Source organism: Rosa rugosa, chromosome 2 (assembly GCF_958449725.1).
Source record: "Rosa rugosa chromosome 2, drRosRugo1.1, whole genome shotgun sequence".
In the NCBI taxonomy this organism is placed as follows: domain Eukaryota; kingdom Viridiplantae; phylum Streptophyta; class Magnoliopsida; order Rosales; family Rosaceae; genus Rosa; species Rosa rugosa.
This window is the reverse complement of record NC_084821.1, coordinates 40,900,676-40,920,196: the sequence shown is the minus strand read 5'-3', so window position 1 is coordinate 40,920,196 and position 19,521 is coordinate 40,900,676. Positions and strand designations below refer to the sequence as shown.

Here is a 19,521-nt window from a genome sequence, read left to right as displayed (position 1 = left end):
TTGATTATAGGTGATACTTATTTGAATTATAATTAGTGATGTGCCATGAAATGACTTTGTCACTCAATATTGTCCATCATGTAACCTATTTAAAAAAAAAAAGATTAAATTCAGTTTACTCCCTCAAATTTTGGGTCGAAAATCAGTTTGGTAGCTAATTTTTTTTTTAATGATCCATGATCTTCCAAATTGCATCAGCCACGTCCAAATTTCAAATTCTCATCCAAATGTGACGTCACGTGCTGAGTTGGAGTTGATTTGGGGCCCCACTTTTCAGCCTTTGACCCTCCAAGAAGGGTAAAATGGACATTTTTAGCCTTTGAACCTCATCCTTCTTCTTCAATTCAATCAAAACCATAATTCTCGATCCGACCCCCAAAACCCAACTGAATTCTCTCGATCTAATTCGCAATCTGCCTTCCCGATCAGACCCATAGCGTCAAAATCGAACCTTTCCTCCATTGATAGGCACAATCAAGGCCTGCAGCAAAAATCGAAACCCTCACCACCGCCGTCGTAGCCTACGCCGACCACGTGCTTGACGTCGTGCACTAAAACCATCAATGGCTACCACGAGTTCAAGATTAGGGGATTTAACAAAGACGAAAGCTTACCACTGCCGAGGTGCAAAAAGGCGAGCCCTCTCTACCTTGAGGTTCACCGAAGAATCTTCTCACCTCGGCAGATTCTCCCTCGTTGCCTTCTCTCCGCCGCGGAGGCTCTGATGGATGACACTATTGGGTGGACATCGACAATGGCTCGGATTCTTCACCGCCTCAGTTGGCAGTTCATGGGTATGTGAAAAGTTTTCAATTGGGAGAAAATATTTGATTTTTAATTTCTGGGATGAGGATTTTGATAAGCTCATCTTGATGATCAGTTTTCGATTGGGAAGCTACCAATTTATGATCAGCTAGCTGCTTTAATTATGGTGTTTCATTATGGTTGTGATTTGAGTCGGAGGAGGACATGGGCTGAGACATGGTGGAGGTGAAGAGAGAGAAAAGAGAGGAGTTGTGGGGTTTTAGGACTTCAATTAGCGTTTGGGTTCAGAGTGAAATTGGAATTTGAAGAAGGAAATTGGGTCGGAAAGTTGGGTTGAGAAGAAGAAGAAGAAGAAGAGGAAGAGAGATGAGGAAAAGAGTATTGGGGTAATAAGGGGTAGTTTAGACATTTCGTCCAAACTGAGAGCCAAAGGCTGAAAAATGGGACCCATGTCGGCTCCAACTCAGCATGCAACGTCACATTTGGAGAGGAATTTGAAATTTGGACGCGGCTGATGCAATTTGGAAGAACATGGGCTATCGTGATTAAGAAAAAAAATCAGGGATGAAACTGATTTTCAACTCAAAGTTTGAGGGAGTAAACTAAATTTAATCCTTAAAAAAAATTAATGTTGGAAACTTTGGATAAAAAAAAGGGCTAAATACTAGTTAGTACCCTGTGGTTTAGGTCCAAAATCAATTCAGTCCCTGGACTTCTAATTTCATCAAAAACACCCTTGCACTTTCAATTTTGATCTAATAGGTCCAATTCGTTAATATTCTTTCAAATAATTGGATTATTTGTTGAAAAACTATTTATTTTTAATAGTAGGACTCACTCCTAAATTGACAATGCAGACCACCTTGACACCGCATCATAAAACATAGGCCATATATGATCCACATTAACAAGTTAAATAACTCAATTGTCGGAAAACTAACAAATTGGACCTATTAGATCAAAATTGAAAGTGCAGGGGTGTTTTTGATGAAATTAGAAGTTCAGGGACTGAATTGATTTTGGACCTAAACCACAGGGTAGTAATTTGTATTTAGCCCTTAAAAAAAATAACTATAATCTACCTTATGTTTAAGGAAAACTGAAATTGGGAGAGAATAGAGTCGTGCTTTCATTGATAATAGAGGCCGCCTTATATAGAAGATTACAAAACATAGAATCAGAGTTGTACAAGGAAAGATAATCGTACAATTAATCGGAAATCTATGAATATCTCCGAGAATATCTCTAATTCAAAACCCTATTACAACTAGGTCAAGTAACATAGAGTTTGGGTCAGACACATATTCTGGATTTACTTGAACACTCCCCCTTGTGTCGCCCAAACGTGGTGCTCCTCTCGTTGCCTCATTAAAAACCTTGTCAAGTAACAAAAACCCAGTGGGACAAAAATAACCTCGGTCGAAGGGGAAAAAGAGCACAACACACCCTTCATGTTTTGAGCCTATACATGTAGACATCTCCCCCTGATGTCTGCATCTCCCCCTGATGACTACAGTCATGGGAGTTCGGATAACTTCCGTAAACGATACTACCAACATGTTTCTCGAAAGTGGAATTTAGGCAATGACTTAGTGAGCAAGTCTGCCATACTGTCCTCAGATCGAACCTAGTTCACTTTGATCTTGAGAAGAGTCTGTTGTTGCTGATTATGCTTGGTGTTGTCGCTTTTGATGTAGCCTTACTTCATTTGTTCAAAACAAGCAGCATTATCCTAAATGCTCATAGGCTCATCTATGGTAGACTTCAAACCACAATTGTTCAAACATGCATAATTATGGATCCGATACACATACATTCACGAACCACTTCGTGAAGAGCAATAATCTCTGCATGGTTCGAAGATATAGCGACTACGGTCTGTTCTATAGACCTCCGAGATATCACAGTCTTTACCCATGGTGAACATTTAACCATTTTGGGAATGACCATTGTGTGGGTCAGAGAGATACCCAGCATCAGCAAAACCTTCCAAAACACATGTTGTTTTGGGATGGGGATAGTGGACGCAGGCCAGTGTTGGCGGCGTTCCTGGTGTGTGATGGGTCTAAATCCACCATCTCTCTGTATGGATAGAACAAGCCCATATCAATTGTACATCTCAAGTACCGAAAGATATCTTTTACACCAATCCAATGGAGTCGCGTTGGCGCAAAGTCATACCTTAGCTAACAAGTTCACTGCAAATGAGATGTCCGGTCTTGTGCATTGAGCTAAGTACAATAATGCGCCTATTGTACTCAAGTAAGGCACTTCTGCCCTAGCACATCTTCGTCATCATCCTTCAGACGAAGATGATCCTTTTCAGGATCAAGACTACGGACTATCATGGGGGTGCTTGAAGGTTTGACTTTGTCAAAATGCCTAAGCATCTATCAACACAATGCTCAAGTTCCAAACCGAGACATAATTGTGTTCTCCCAAAATCTTTCATCTCAAACTCAGATTTTAAGTGTTCAGCGGTTTCCTTTAACTCTTTAAGGGCTTCTAATGAATATCATGTCCAACATGAACCGCGATAGAATCCGAAACTTGTTATGGAAACATGCGGGCATATCCCTTCCCAATCAAGTAGTCACTTTATTGAGCGTTTTAATTTTATTGCAAACGCGCTCCGTAGTCTAGAGCCACTTGACTTGGGTAAATGAAGTCCACCATGAACCTTCATGTATATTCCGTATCTAGATCCCCATAGAGATACGTAGTGACCACATTCGTAAGCTACATGATCAGTTATTTGGAAACTACCCAACTGACAGGGTAGTGGAGTGCAATGACATTCATTACGAGAGAATATATCTCATCGTAGTCGATTCCAGGGCGTTTTGTGAGAAGCCTTGCGCCATAAGGCGAAATTACCATTTCTTTTTCTCATCATGCTTTCTAACGAAGACCCATTAGTCAATAGGTTTTATGTTAGGAGGTATTGGCATCACTGGCTCAAAAACCTTCCTCTTCGTTTAGAGAATCCAACTTAACTTGGATCACATATTTCCATTTAGGCCAAATTTCTCTACGTTGGCATTCATTCATCAACGGAGCTTGGTTCATTATCATCAGACTCAACAAACTCATGCTCAACGAATTGCTCGACTACAACATCAATTATGATGGAGTTTCTATCCCATGTCTCATGTACACTAGTGTAATTTTCAAAGAGCTCTATATTAATAGGTTCTGACATTGAGGCGTCCCCCAACGATAACCTTAATCCAGAAGTTTCTGATGAGACGGATTTTGAGTATTGATGATCAAGGATTGGTTTGTGTCAAAGTATCCTTCGAACCCACTGGCCTCCCACGCATCCTAGCTAGAGCCATGGCCTGTAACGCCAGAGTGCCACTCTCTATGGCGTTGGAGCCATGCCTACCTCCGTTTAAGGTGGCACTACATCCTCTCGTAGGGACGTCTATCCTTGCAGCAAATATGTGTGATCTCGTCACTTTAGCGGGGATCGAGACGAGACATAGTGGGGACAGACCACGACAATTCCTGTCATTCCTGCTGAACATCTGTGTTCTTATCTCCCCCTAACGACGGGATGACTGTCTCATCAAAGTGACAATCCTCAAATCTAGCGGTAAGGAGATCGCCTAGCAAGGGCATTAAGTGGCGGACGATTGTTATAGTCTCAAATCCAACTTAGTGGCCCATTCGTCTGTAAGGACCCAGCGTAGTGCGCTGTGGCGGCGCAATTGACACATAAATGACACACTCAAATATGCGTAAGTACGATACTAGTACCCAATCACTAGATGTAACGCATAGGTAGATTGAGTGGCCATCGGTCGTAGACGAATTAGCATAGTTGCATGCGATATTGCATCACCCCAAGCGGATATAAGGAGATTGTGTGCATTACCAATGTCTGCACTACCATCGTAGTCGTTTCCGCGAGACCATTTGGGTGTGTTCATGGGAATATGATGTCCAACATCAGTCCCAATGCAATAACCATCGAAAGTCTTCGATGCAAACTCTCTAGCATTGTCAAGTCCAATTGACTGAATAGGATGAACCGGGGAGTGAGCCCGTTGTCATATGATATGTGCTAGGAGTGTAGCGCAAGCAGCATTACAAGTGGACAATGGCATAACGCGTGACCAGCGTGTTTGCGTGTCAACCAACATCATGCAATATTTAAACGTCCGCAAGTTGGTTGAATCAGTCCACAGAATCCCCTCGAATTCTATGTAAGAACAGAATGAGTATTTTCATATCCTTTGCATAGGACGGTCTCTGTCCTAATTTCCCTAAGGAACGGGCTTTGTAAAACGAGCAAGAGGCCGTAGAATCAACCAATGAGGATTTTGGTTGGGCCATAGCGTCTGAAACGCTATTTGATGCAAAGTTGGTGATTGCAACATCACCTGGGGCGTCATCACTACGATGTACGCTATCCATGGCGTCATGGACAATGACTGTGCTAGCCCTAGGCTGGTGGTGGACGGCGGCGGCTCCGGAGGTAGCGGCAGCAGTCACACTTAGTCCAGGAATCAACTTATGATTCATGCTTCGTTTCGTTCCAAAGAAAGGATGTCCATGTGAAGTCTTTAGTAGACGGATCATTGTATCATGACCAGGATAACCTATCCTATAGTGACAAAGTGAATATGTGTCTAAATCCAAGAGATATTCTCTCATAACTTCATTGGATTTAATAGCTCGAATAGTGACATAGAGTCCACTAGAGAGACACATAAACTTCTCTAAGATGCTCATTTGTTCTCAATCGTTAGAGGTATTGCAAAGGAATTCACTTCCGCTCTCTACATGCGTTTTCGCATGGAATCCGTTGGCTATTCATAGGGGCGATTTGCCCTAGGAGCGTAGAGAGTTTCTGTGGCAGTAATCAAGGTGTCATTTGGCAATGGGAACTTGGGCTATTCCATGTCCTTGAATTAATACTGATGGCCCAGCCATCGTAGTCACAAAGTAATATGCTCAGAATAAAAATGGAGTCATAATGAAAAGAACTCAAAATTTTATTCATAAGTCAACGGTGTACATCATTGTCTCTTAACCATTAAGAAAATCTAATCCAAATGCTAGCTAATGCAAAACAAAGGTAGTCGTTTGACTTCTTTCGCTAACTCCAACATAAATATCACCAGGTGAGTAGAGAGATGTTGGTGGAGCAAAGTTTGCTTAAGTACCACTTATCTCAAAACCTTCCTAGACATCATACTCATTTTGGATGAGCCTACACTGGTGGATCCAAGTAGTAACTGGGGCGGGCTCCAGCCCGTCCGAGATTTTTGGGCCTAAAAAAAAAAATAGATGTATACTTTTTTCTTTTCTTTTTTTAATTGGGTATTATCCATCATTCAAGCCCACTAGCCCGCCCGACGCCCTAAACTCACTCGGCCACTCCCGACTCCAATTCACTCGACTTGTCGACCACGCCCTTATTCGATCTCCAGTTTGTCTCCGGTCTCTCCTTCAGTCCTCCTCCTCCTCTAAACTCCAGCTCTGCCCTTATTCGATCTCCAGTTCGTCTCTCCTCCTCCTCCCGACTCCAGCTTTGCCCTTCTCCAGTTCGTCTCCGGTCTCTCCTCCTCCTCCTCTAAACTCTAGCTCTACCCTTATTCGATCTCCAGTTCGTCTCTCCTCTCTTCCTGACTCCAGCTCTGCCCTTCTCCACTTCTCTTACTCTCCCTCTTCAATTTGGGGCAATGAATTCAATGTAAGTTCAATTTTGTCTAATTGAATCAATCCAATTTGGGGCAATTTATAGGGTTAAGGATTGATGTGAAATTCAATTTCGTAGGTTGTATTGGATTGAAGATTTCGTGGATTGAAGAATGAAACCTTGGTCAAATTCTCTTGCTCTGGAAATCTGGTATGCAGCATGCAGCATTCTCTCCATCTCCTTGTTCTGCAAATCTGCAATTTATTGTTTAATTGATGATTTGATGTGGGTATAAATGTTTAATTGATGTGGGCTAATCAACTTTGTACTTCAAACAGGAGGCTTCTTTCTGTTTGTTTGTTTAATTGTGAATGGCAGTATGGCACTATGATTCTATGAATTGGAACTACGAACTGGAAGTCTGGAACACAAAGGGATTAACCGATTAAGTGAATGGCAAAAGCTTGAGTCTACTGCTTTCTGAGGTTTCTTTTCATTGTGCATCAGTGCATATAAAATTGTGGCTTATATTGTGGTTTTTTGTTTTTGTTAAATTAGTTATTACGAAAAGTAATTAATTCAAAGTTAATGTCTTAATGTATAGGTGTTAGAGTTTCTTGGTGATTGTATGGTCCTTCACATTGAGAAGGAATATGCTGAATCTATTAACAATGAATCGGTGATCAAAGAGTTTGAAGCATGTGGAACTCGTAGAGTTAGATTTAGTTAGTTTAGGTTCTTGTATTGCATTGCACGTTTATTTTGTTGTTGATTTTGTTTTTTAGTTTTGTATAGATATGCATTTGAGGGGTAAGGCTCACTACGTCCCCCTCTGACTAGGTGCACCTTCTTTTAAAATTAATAAAATTCTCTCGGACCATCGAGATTCTCCATATATATATAATTTTTTTTTTTGTTTAAGAAATCCAGCCCGTCCAATGTTTCAATCCTGGATCCGCCATTGTGAGCCTATGTGAAGAAAAATTAAACCATTGGCATTTACTACAATATATGGCAATTGCCTATTACATATCTTGAAAAAATAAAGACTTAAACAGAATTGGTGATCTATTGATCCCAGCCAGATTTGAAGTCTTCAACCCTAGCCTTCACTCTAGATTATCTTCTTGATCTTCTTGTTCCACATAGTGAGCTTCTCTTGCTTCACAATATGCTTTGTAGGCGGTGACAATTTCTTCATGAACTCTACAAATGTGTGCCCAATGACCAGACACTCCACATCGGGAACATTCATCTCTGTGCTCAGACTCCATTAATTAATTGAGGCACTTTGAAAGCGTCATTTGGATGGCTCTTAGTGTTGGTGGTGCCACCAACATGGCCAGAGGGGTTGCCTCCCTCTGTCTTTCCACGTTGACCTCTTTGGTTCCGTGTCCGCCTATTTTGGCGATTACCTTCCTCATTAGAGAGAGAATATGGACCAAAATTTCCAGAATTGTCCCTAGATTTAGGGTTTCGCTCTTGGCTCCCTTCCTTAGGGGCGCGACTATAATTGGACTCTGGAATATACTTTGTTCCCACTGGTCTTGAATTATAGTTCTTCACAAGGACGTTGTCATGATTTTCAGTGACATTCATAGCTCCAATGAGCTCATGAAACCTTGTGATCCGTCCTGCAGTAACATCGATTTGATAGTTTTTAGCAACCATCAATGCATAGACGGGGAAGGTAGAGAGAGTCTTCTCAGTCAACATCACATCTGTGATCTCTTTACCACATAATTCCATTAATGATTTAATGTGAAGTGCTTCCGAGTTGTAGTCAAGAACTGACTTGAAATCACAAAAGCGGAGGCTATGCCATCTCACTTCTAGGTCAGGAAGCATGGAGTCACGGAAGTTGCCAAATCTTTCTTCGAGTGAGACCCATAACCTTGTGGGGTCTTCTTCATTCATATACTCAAACTGGAGCAAATCATCCATATGACGAGTCATTAGGATGATGGCTTTCGCCTTATTTGCCTTTAAGGCTACTCTATTTGCTTCCAAAGCTTGAGCTTGCTCAACAATTAACACGTCCTGGCTAGGCTTGAGAATCATATTCAAGATTCCATCGGCCTTGAGATGCTGGCGGACATCACGAACCCACCTGTGATATCCAAAGCCAGTTGTTCCCAATGGAGCGAGGTCTAGTTTGTTCAGGTTACTCATCTTGAAAGAGAACAAGAAATTAGGGTTAGTTTCGGAGCGTAAAAGGCTACCACGAAAACATATAAAATTTCTGAGCGTAGTCGCTTCCAAGAAATTAGGAATTCCAAGAGGTATTGGATTAGATCGAAACAATGACGTAAGTGGTCGATCATAAATTCTGTACAAACTCTTAGTTTGGAGATCTCAACAATCTCCAAGCTTGGAGTGAGCATGAACCCCCACAGTTCGGCTTAATTAGGTCTCCCATATGATGAAGAAAGGGGGGTATAAGAAGGGAGTTTGCAAGTCCCCGAGAAAAAGAACAGAAGAGAATAAAAAACTTCAAAAACGGGAACTTTTAGTAAAAAAATGCCTCGAAATAGGTGGCCGGAAAAAGTTGCCATAATTTTGGTTGGAAAAGTGGCTAGAAAGTAGCCGGAAAAGTCGCCGAAAAGTGGCCGGATAAGTCACCGACGGTGGCCGGCGGTGATGTGGCAATACCGGAGCTAACGTGGTAGTGCTGGACCTGACGTGGCGGCGCTACGGAGCTGACGTGGTAGTGCCGAAGATGACGTGGCTTTGGGTGAGCTGGCATGCTGACGTCAGTGGGCAGTGGTCTGATGTCAGTGGGCCAGGTGCTGCACTCTGGGCTTGCGGCTTGGGCTCCCTCTTTTTTTTTTCTTCTTCTTTCTGCCAGTTTTTCTGCAGAATGTTCAGTCGGCCGGTTCAGTGGCTTTTAGGCTGGTTTTCAGGGTTTTTCTTCCTGTTCCGAAATACTAGAATCAAAGTGCTGCTGCTGAAAAATTTTGGTAGCAATCGGAGATCCGTAAGCTGGTGAACCAGTGGAATATTTGCTGCCGGTTGTTTGTAGCTTCCGGTGGCCGGTTTGGTAGGTTTCCGGCCGGTTCTGGTTGTTCTGCCGCCAGTTCTGGACTCCTGGGTGGAGGTCTTCAAGGTGTGCGGCGGGGGCCGAAAGGTTTTCAAGGTTTTGTATTCGGATTTAGGGTTTTGGCTATTAGGTTTTAGGGTTAGAACGTCGTGCTGATAACGTGTTTAAGGAAAACTGAAATTGGGAGAGAATAGAGCCGTGCTTTCATTGATAGTAGGGGCCTCTTTATATAGAGGATTACAAGACATAGAATCAGAGATGTACAAGGAAAGATAATCGTACAATTAATCGGATATCTATGAATATGTCCAAGAATATCTCTAATTCAAAACCCTATTACAACTAGGTCAAGTAACCTAGAGTTTGGGCCAGACACATATTCTGGATTTACTTGAACACCTTATGAATTAAATCCCTATTTCATTCAGGGTCAGCCCTATAAATTTAGAGGCCCAAGGCGAATAAAATTACCAGGCTCCTGATTCAGCAAGCCTCTTGATTCAAAATCGTGTTCTGGTCTTCTCTCTTCAACCATACACTACGGCCATTTTACTGTCTAAAATATCAAACAAGATGTTCTATGCCCTATTGTCCTAAAATAGGAGAACTATCAAACAATCAATTGAACTAACCAACTTAACCATGACCCCTCTTATCAATCATTTGAAAGAACAAAAATTTCTAATCAAGCTAACCAATATGAACGGCAATTTACATCATTACATGCTTTCTTTTGAAGTTTAAAGGCACAAACTTTTCTTCAATTAAAAGAAATGCAAGGAATCAAGGATGGTTACTATGAAGGAACAACCACCAAAAGCTTATGACACGTTTACTTATATGGAATGGCAAAAATCATGAATCAGAGACAATTGGAATGGGAGAAAGAAGAAATCGGTATGAGAACATTTCATTTCCATTAAGTAGTATACTTACCATATGGAATTAAAATAGGAATACAACTTATTACAATTGATGTTGTTTACTACTGATCACGAATCGGAATTAAAACTAATTCGATTATTAAAATACCCTACAAAAATAAATGTTTATGAGAGAGTATATATATATTTATAGGGTTATGGGTAATTTGAGGCTATTGAAAATATGTAAGGATACTTTGGGTAAAAAAATGCATTCTTAAAGCTATCATTACTAAACCCATACCCCCTTAGTTATTAAATTCTGGGTTATTCAATAATCGATTCCTGATAATGAGGTGAGACTCACACCCATTTCAATACCTATATATGTTAGTAGATGCAGGAAAACTCAGCACCAAAGTTTTTCAACTTTTCTCTCTCTCGAGAAACCCTAAGGCTTGCGGCGGCAAAGGCATCTCCAACCCTCGTCCGGTGGCTCTCCGGCGTCTCTCTGACGTCGTGGGGATGCTGCCGGACGGGCGACACATGGTCTAAGCTCTATGGGATCTTTGCGTGTGGTTTTGATGGTGGTAGCTATACCTCTTCGGATCGAGGCAGCTTGGGGCTGGAGGCTCATGACGAGGAGGCGGCTGGGTTTCTCTCCTAACGGCAACGGCTTGGTTTTTTGCTCCAGACAACGGCGATTGTGCGGTCTGTGCCGGGTTCCGGTGGATTCGAATGATGGTGCAGATCGTCCTCGTTTCTGGGCTGGACGTGTGAACGGAGGTGATGGCGTCTGGCAGCGATGGCGTCGGGGGCGAGGAAGTCAGGTGGCGTTTCGCGTCGGGCGGCGAGGGCGTCGAGGGCGAGGAAGTTAGGCTGTTTTTTCGCGGCGGCGCGGCGATGGAGTCGTGGAGCTCGAAGGCTCTGCGCTGTGGAGTGATGATGGGCTGGGCTTCACTGTTGGGCCGTGGCTGAATATCCCTATTGGGCTTTCTAGCTTTCTATTTGGGCTAGGGTTTTTGCCCTAGGCCCATCCCTATGTTTTTAGTTTATCTATTTACAATAATTTCCTTGTATTAGGAAGCTAAGCATTTATGTGCACCAATGTCTCTCTAGCGTCTCTGGAGTAGTACCGAAGGAGGATATTCGCTAGTTTTACGTATTGAATGTATAAGGGCTAAATACTGGTTACTACCTCATACTTTATGTTCAAAATCAATTCAGTCCCTGTACTTCTGATTTCATCAAAAACACCCCTGAACTATTATTTATCATCAAATAGATCATTCCGTCAGTGGTCCGTGAATTGGAGGAGTTAACTCGCTGATGTGGCATGCCAACTCAGCTCCTGTGGGACCCACATACAAATAAAATCCCCAAATTAGCCTTGACTCTCTCTTCAACCTATTTCACCCAAAATCCCAAAACCCATTACGGTGGTTTCTGTTTAGGGGGAGTCCCAAAAAAATTTAACTCTCTTCGAGGTCGTTGCTGGGTTTGAATTATGAAGCTGATTTGGACTTTGATCAAACTTGTTCGCGCCTTGAGTGATCCAAAGCTCTCAATGCTAGAGACATGCAGAGACTTTTGTACCGAAAGCACTGACTTTTGAAAGTTCTTTAAAGGCAGAGACAGAGAGGGCAAATGCAAAGATACATGCACCGACGGCCGAGTTTTTGACCGGAAAAAAATATCACAGCCATTTGTGATGGCCGGGGTTGTTTCACAGAGCAGATCATGGTGCAAAAGGAAAGATGGAACAATATAAATGGATGAGAAAGAGAGAGAGTATAAATTGGCTTTGACCTGAAAAGAACTTAAAATCCTGAATATATAGTACAGATCAACCAAGTCCTCCCTCAATTATTCTGTTCGACAATTAAATGGATGACAACCATAAAGCTGGGATCAATTATTTTGCACTATTTTTTGAGATCACATTTGATTAAATTAGTATACGTGAAATTGATCTTAATCATCTGCAATTTTATGGAGCATACCACTATTGAAAAAGATAATAAACAGTAAAGATCAAAGGGTATTGATTTTTTTTTTTGAGGATGATCAAAGGGTATTGATTAAAATAAAGAAAAATCTGAAAGGGGTTTAATTTTTTTTTTTTTTTCAGATTGCTGATCGGAGTAGCTGTGATAGAACTGAGTAGAAGTAATATATGACGACGGACAGGGATGAGTGATGACCAGGAAGTTGGGTTTTTATTTTTAATATAATTTGCCGCTTGGAATGAGTGGAGGGTGCGATTTTTCCTCTGTTTCTTCGACCAGCAGCAAGGCGGCTTGTCTTCGTCCAAGTCTAATAATAATGTAAGTATTGCAAATTTGCAATTGATTGAATTGTAATCATTATCAAGCGGTTGTTTTGGTGTGATTGTGGGTTTGCGAAATAGGGTGGAACTGTGTTTAGGCCGAAAACACTTGCCTTCATTACATGTAAGTAATACTGAACAACCCACAAAACCAAACCCAGCCATACCTGGCAACGATCTCGAATGAAGAGACTCAGAGATTTAGCTTTCCCAATTTTTTTTTATCTGGGATTGCGTTTATGGGGAAACCACCGTAATGGTGTTTTGGCTGAAATCACGGGGGGGGGGGGGGAGAGAGAGAGAGAGAGAAGAGAGAGAGAGTGAGTCATGGCTAAATTGGGGATTTTCCTTGCATGTGGGCCCCATTGTAGCTGAGTTTGCATGCCACGTCAGCGAGTTAACCCCACCAATTCACAGACTTCGGACGGAATGATCTATTTGATGATAAATAATAGTTCAGGGGTGTTTTTGATGAAATTAGAAGTACAGGGACTGAATTGATTTTGAACCTAAAATATGAGGTAGTAACCAGTATTTAGCCCAATGTATAATGAGTAGGACTATATGTACGTACCACTTGTGGGACTACCACTAGCTTCTTGTCTGTCTATGTCCTTAAATGACAGCGGAAGGGTATGTAACGGCCTATTCTGGCTTGTGATGATTATATTACTTCGCCCCCGTGGCATTACTCAAAAAAAAAAAAAAAATGCAGGAAAACTCATACACCGTAATCATTCCCTTTATTTCCATTCTCATTCCAGATAAGTAAACATATCATTAATGTAATCTCCAAATTTCACAACATGAGTCAAAGTCCAGACCAGAGCTATAAAAGTTTTAACTATACTAACTGGAATTACATATGAAATTATACATGTGATTATGTGAAGGTCAATTGCAGACGAAATATCACCGACTTCTCTTGATTCAAAATCTTTTTCTAGTCTTTTGGTGGTGAATTGAGAAAAAGTAGTTGAATTGATCGAGAAAGATAACAGTTTGTCTTTGAGTCTTCTGTTTTTTTGTTTTTTTGGTAGCTGGGCAACATAATTTTATTTTTTTTGAGGCCCTAGGCCTAGGCTGGCCCTAATTACATTGAAAGGCATATGGTTAAACAATCAACTAAGAAGTTTATCATACCAGCTTACACTCGCAGTCCACTTAATGGCATGAACACTACAACTACAAGGCATATATGAGCATGATATGAAAGAAAATGGCAACTAGTGTCCCTTGTTATGATCATGTTAGTTGCCCATTTGAAGCCAAAGTTTCTTCTTTTTCATTCATAAGGGATAGTCACTGACTCACTGTGTAGTCAATATGATGTAAAACCTTATAAGATTGAAAATCTCACAAAAAGTTAAATTGTTCTTATTTGTTCAATGAAGCCAATGGAACCAAAGGCTGGCTGAGTCACCAAAAACAAGTTCAATCCTTAAAGCAATTCCAACCCTTATGACAGATGTGAAGTGGAGTCTAGATGACATAAAAAGTAAATAAAAATAGTTTTACCCCACGTAATTCATGTCTACTTGTTTTTGATAGATCGAGTCGATTCTACCAAATTTGGCAGATGAAAATTTCATGCCAATTTTTATTTTTATTTTTAATGTTTGGGTCTTATGGACTTTAGAAATATGAGACCAAAAAATTAAAATATTTCAGTTATGTTTATGGTGGATCACATACGTATATCAAATTATAATTAGCACATCCATTGTAACTAGAGAAATTTTGACAAACTATTTTACACCTTAACACTATTGAGGTCACTAGTTGTGGGGATGAAAAAAAAAATATTTAAGAACGGTTTTAGTCACGAAATGGCTTGATAGAAAGACAACTCAATCTGTTTGAGAAAAATTCCTCAAGGTAAAATTCCCTCAAGGTAAAACTAAGTGAGGTGAAATCCCCTCAAGGTGGATCCAAGTGAGTTGAGTTGAAATCCCGTCAAGGCGAATTTAAGTAAGGTGAAATCTCTTAAAGCGGATATAGGTGAGATGAAATCATGTTGTAGTCAAAAGACGGGTCAAAACTCAAAAGAGGGACAGTTCAATCTATTTAAGGAGCTTTGAGAAGGTCATATCCCTTCGAGGTGAAATCCTCTTTACGTGGATTTGGATTAGACAGAACCAGTTAGTGTAATCAGTCAGCTCAGCTGAATTTGTAGCAAGCGGGAAGCACTCCGCCAAGTTGTTCTAAGAGTGGCGTCTAATGCATGACTTGCTGGCTTTACGCACCACTACGCACACTAGTCGAGATATCCACTCAAACTTGCCTATAAATACTTGATAAAGTGAACATTTGAGGTAAACAATAAATTCCATCCACACTCATTGCAACTGAAACATTCACTGACTTAGGTTCGTGTGAAATCACTAATTCACATAGCACACAATGGTACACAGACGAATATTTTTGTTTGTGTGCAATACGAGCAATACGAGCGTTGCTAATGCTATTAGCACTCCATAAAACTCGTGTGTGTGAGAAAAATTGGTAGATCCCACTCACTTCTCTAACTCCTGCCTTCCATCGCATCAATAGGATTCTTTTTAATAATAAATTATTAATCCGTGTGAGACTGGGTAGTGAAAATACCCTGTCTGCAATTGATTACTTCTTTTTCTTTTTGAAAATACCTCCCCCTTCTTTTGACATTTAGTACTTTTGAATAATTGTGTGAAATAATTGTGTGGAATAATTGCATCCTCGTTTTCATTATATATTAATTATCAGACCCAGAGCATTGTAGTAGTGCTCAATGCTCTGGGTCTGATTTCCTTCAAACCTCCCACAGACGTTAGTCAGTCAGTGCGTGCGTAAAACTTAAGCACACGGAAGTCTGGGTGTTATTAGACATGCATTCAATCTCTAAAGAAAAGATGGTTCGGTGGTTCTCATGGCTTTGTCTCCTCTTCTTCCTATTTACTTCTCAACTCAAAAGAGGGACAGTCCAATCTATTTAAGGAGCTTTGAGAAGGTCATATCCCTTCGAGGTGAAATCCTCTTTAGGTGGATTTGGATTAGACATAACCAGTTAGTGGAATTAGTCAGCTCAGCTGAATTGTAGCAAGCGGGAAGCACTCCCCCAAGTTGTTCTAAGAGTGGCGTCTAATGCATGACTTGCTGGCTTTACGCACCACTACGCACACTAGTCGAGATATGCACTCAAACTAGCCTATAAATACTTGATGAAGTGAACATTTGAGGTAAATAATAAATTCCATCCACACTCACTGCAACTGAAACATTCACTGACTTAGGTTCGTGTGAAATCACTAATTCACATAGTACACAATGGTACACAGACGAATATTTTTGTTTGTGTCCAATACGAGCGTTGCTAATGCTATTAGCACGCCATAAAACTCGTATGTGTGAGAAAAATTGGTAGATCCCACTCACTTCTGTAACTTTTGCCTTCCATCGCATCAATAGGATTCTTTTTAATAATAAATTATTAATCCGTGTGAGACTGGGTTTTGAAAATACCCTTAGGCTATGTTTGGTTGGTGGGAAAGGAAAGGAATCAATTTCCTTTCCCATGGGAAAGTGAATCCGGAGGGGGGGGGGGAGGGAATGGATTCCTCCACTTTTTCCCTTCATTTGGGAAAGTGTTTCCCTTCCAATGGCTGTCCCACACTTTCCTTTCCCAATGCCCATTTTCCGGGAAACAAACAAGGCCTTAGTGCAATTAATTACTTCTTTTTCTTTTTGAAAATACCTCCCCCTTCTTTTGACATTTAGTACTTTTGAATAATTGTGTGAAATAATTGCATGATTTGCATCCTTGTTTTCATTATATATTAATTATCAGTAGTGCTCAATGCTTTGGGTCTGATTTCCTTCAAACCTCCCACAGACGTTTTAGTCAGTCAGTGCGTGCGTAAGTTAACTTGCGCACACAGAAGTCTGGGTGTTATTAGACGTGCATTCAATCTCTAAAGAAAAGATGGTTTGGTGGTTCTCATGGCTCTGTCTCCTCTTCTTCCTCTTTACTTCTCAATTGAACTGTTCATTATCATCTTCTAACTCTTCCTCTCCTTCTTCTTCAAGGCATGTGTGTAATTCTGATGAGAGTTCTGCTTTACTTCAGTTCAAGAACTCATTTTATGTTGATCACTCTAAGTATGATCTTTTGGATGGTGTCTCAAATAGTAAGACAGAGTACTCATGGGCAAAAGATGAAGACTGTTGCAGATGGAGTGGTGTCACATGTGAAAGCGTCACCGGTTACGTGAGCGGCCTCAACCTCAGTTTTGGTGGGATTCAAGGAATACTCCACTCCAACAGCAGCTTATTCTCTCTTGGCCATCTCAAGATGCTAGACCTATCTTTCAATGATTTCATGGGTTCTTCCATTTCTTCCAAGTTTGGTGGATTTCTAAGTATGACACACCTCCACCTCGATTATTCCAACTTCACTGGTAAAATCCCTCCCGAAATCTCCCAGCTTTCCAAACTAGTTTCACTTAAGCTCTCTTCTGGATTAGTGCCTGATGAGCCCTCATCTGAAGAAACAACATTAATAGACACGCTTACCATGAAAGGAATTGCTCAGAACTTCACCAGACTTAGAGTGCTTTCTCTCAATTCTGTCGACATGTCTTCAGTTGTACCTGATTCCTTCCTGAATTTGTCTTCTTCTTTGACTTCACTTTCGCTCCAATTTTGCCACTTGCGTGGTAAGTTCCCAGAGACTGTATTCCACCTACCCAACCTTGAAGAACTTGATTTAATTGGAAACACCGATCTCACAGGATATACCCCCAAATCTAATTGGAGTAGTCCACTGAACTCCTTGAATCTCTCTTCCACTAAAATCTCAATAGCTCTGCATTTCTTGACAAGCAGTTTGAAATCTTTGAGGGCTTTGTCTCTTTGGGATTGCAATTTCGCAGGATCGCGCTCGCATCTTGAATTGTCTGGTAACCTCACACAACTCATGTATTTGGATCTCTCTGATAATAGTTTTGGTGGCCAGATACCATGGTCGCTTTTAAACCTTGAGCAACTCATGCACTTGGATCTTTCAAGCAACATGTTTGTGGGTGAACTTCCAGAAATTCATGGTAATTCCACAAAAGCATCTTCGACTTTGCATGATTCTTCAAAGAAACAACTTGTTGGTGGTTCTATTCCTATGGGTTTGTCCGTACTCCTTTTGTATAACAACTCGCTCAGCGGAACAATACCATCTTGGGTATATTCTTTGCCGTCTTTGGAATCTTTGTGGCTCGGCAACAACGAATTCACTGGCGTTGTGAAGTTTGAAAAGTTTCAAAATCTCCAAAGTCTCACCGATCTTGTTCTTTCCTATAATCATCTAATGGTGAGTTTTCAGAACTTCAGTAATTATACATGGCCTAAACTTTCAATGCTGTACATGTCTGGTTGCAAAATAATTCAGTTTCCGTACTTCCTGAGAACCTCAACCCAATTAGAATACCTAGATCTTTCCGACAACCAGATTCAAGGCAATGTTCCAACATGGGTGTTGGACGTGGGGAGAAATTCATTGTCACACTTTAATCTTTCTCACAATTTCTTGACGGGTACTATAGAACAATTTCTGTGGAAGAACATAGAAGTTGTTGACCTTAGCTCCAATTTGTTGAAAGGAAAAGTTCCTATTCCATCACCTTCAACACACATCTTTTTGATGTCGAACAATCAATTGACTGGAGCATTGCCATCCACCATTTGCAACCTGACTTCTGTCTCAGTAATTGATTTATCTAACAATAGCTTGAGTGGCAGGATTCCTCAATGTATAGGGAATTTCAGTCAAGATCTCTCAGTTTTGGATTTGCACATGAATCAATTTCGTGGCAGGATCCCTTCAACATTCCCCAAGGGAAACATCTTGAGGAATCTTGACCTTCATGGAAATCAGTTGGAAGGGACTCTGCCGCATTCTCTAATCAATTGCAGAAAGATGGAAGTTCTAGACTTGGGACGCAACAAGCTAAACGGTACTTTCCCGAATTGGTTGGAGTCTCTTCCGGAGTTACAGGTTCTCATCTTGAGATCCAACATGCTCTATGGTCCAATTGGCAGTCCAGAAACAAGATTTCCCTTCCGAAAATTGAGAATCATTGACCTCTCCCTGAATCAGTTTGGTGGCCCTCTGCCAGCAAAGTACTTTCAGAAATTGGTGGCAATGAAAAACGTGCAAGATGATGAACTGAAGTACATGGGAGAATACGATTACCAAGACAGAGTCACACTGGCAATGAAAGGCTTGTATCTTGAGCTGGTCAAAATACAAACGATGTTCACAACCATTGATTTTTCAAACAATGTTTTCAGAGGAGAGATTCCGGGGGTGATCAGCGAGCTCAAATCATTGAAGGGGCTTAACTTCTCTAGTAACAAGCTTAGAGGTCCAATTCCATCCGCCTTCGGTACCTTGACCAATCTTGAATGGCTGGACATCTCCTCAAACATGCTTTCCGGTGAGATTCCAAGGCAGCTAGCCGATTTGACGTCGCTTGCTAAGTTAAACCTATCAGGAAACCAGTTGGTTGGACCAATACCTCATGGCAATCAGTTTGATACATTTGAAAATGATTCATACAGTGGAAATTCGGGGTTGTGTGGATATCCACTGTCTAAAACATGTATCAACGACGAAGCACCTCAACCACCACCGTTTGATCAGCAAGATGATGATTTGAATGGATTTGATTGGAAAATAGTATGGATGGGTTATGGATGTGGAATGGTAATTGGATTCTCTGTGGGATATATTGTTCTTTCCATTGGGAAAGTTGATCGGCGGGTAAGGGTCATGGGAAGAGAAATAAGAAGCAGAATGGTGAAAAGGGCCTTCTTGGCCCGTGTTGGAACTCGAAAGTGGTGA

At 41.1% G+C, this 19,521-nt stretch overlaps 1 protein-coding gene and 1 long non-coding RNA gene across 2 annotated transcripts; both read left to right on the top strand.

The window, feature by feature from the left end:
• Positions 1-6,395: 6,395 nt before the first annotated feature.
• On the top strand, positions 6,396-7,333 carry LOC133734444 (uncharacterized). Its single transcript, XR_009858294.1, has 3 exons — positions 6,396-6,469; positions 6,554-6,625; positions 6,754-7,333. It is a non-coding gene; the product is annotated as an uncharacterized LOC133734444 (long non-coding RNA).
• A 9,275-nt stretch (positions 7,334-16,608) lies between these two features.
• Positions 16,609-19,521, top strand: LOC133730752 (receptor-like protein 6). The gene has a single exon (XM_062158284.1). It carries the CDS (start codon positions 16,609-16,611, stop codon positions 19,519-19,521), a length of 2,913 nt encoding a protein of 970 aa, XP_062014268.1.

Excerpts from the sequence above, each read along its gene's own strand:
- LOC133730752 (XM_062158284.1), top strand. The coding sequence starts at position 16,609 with ATGGTTTGGTGGTTCTCATGGCTCTGTCTCCTCTTCTTCCTCTTTACT.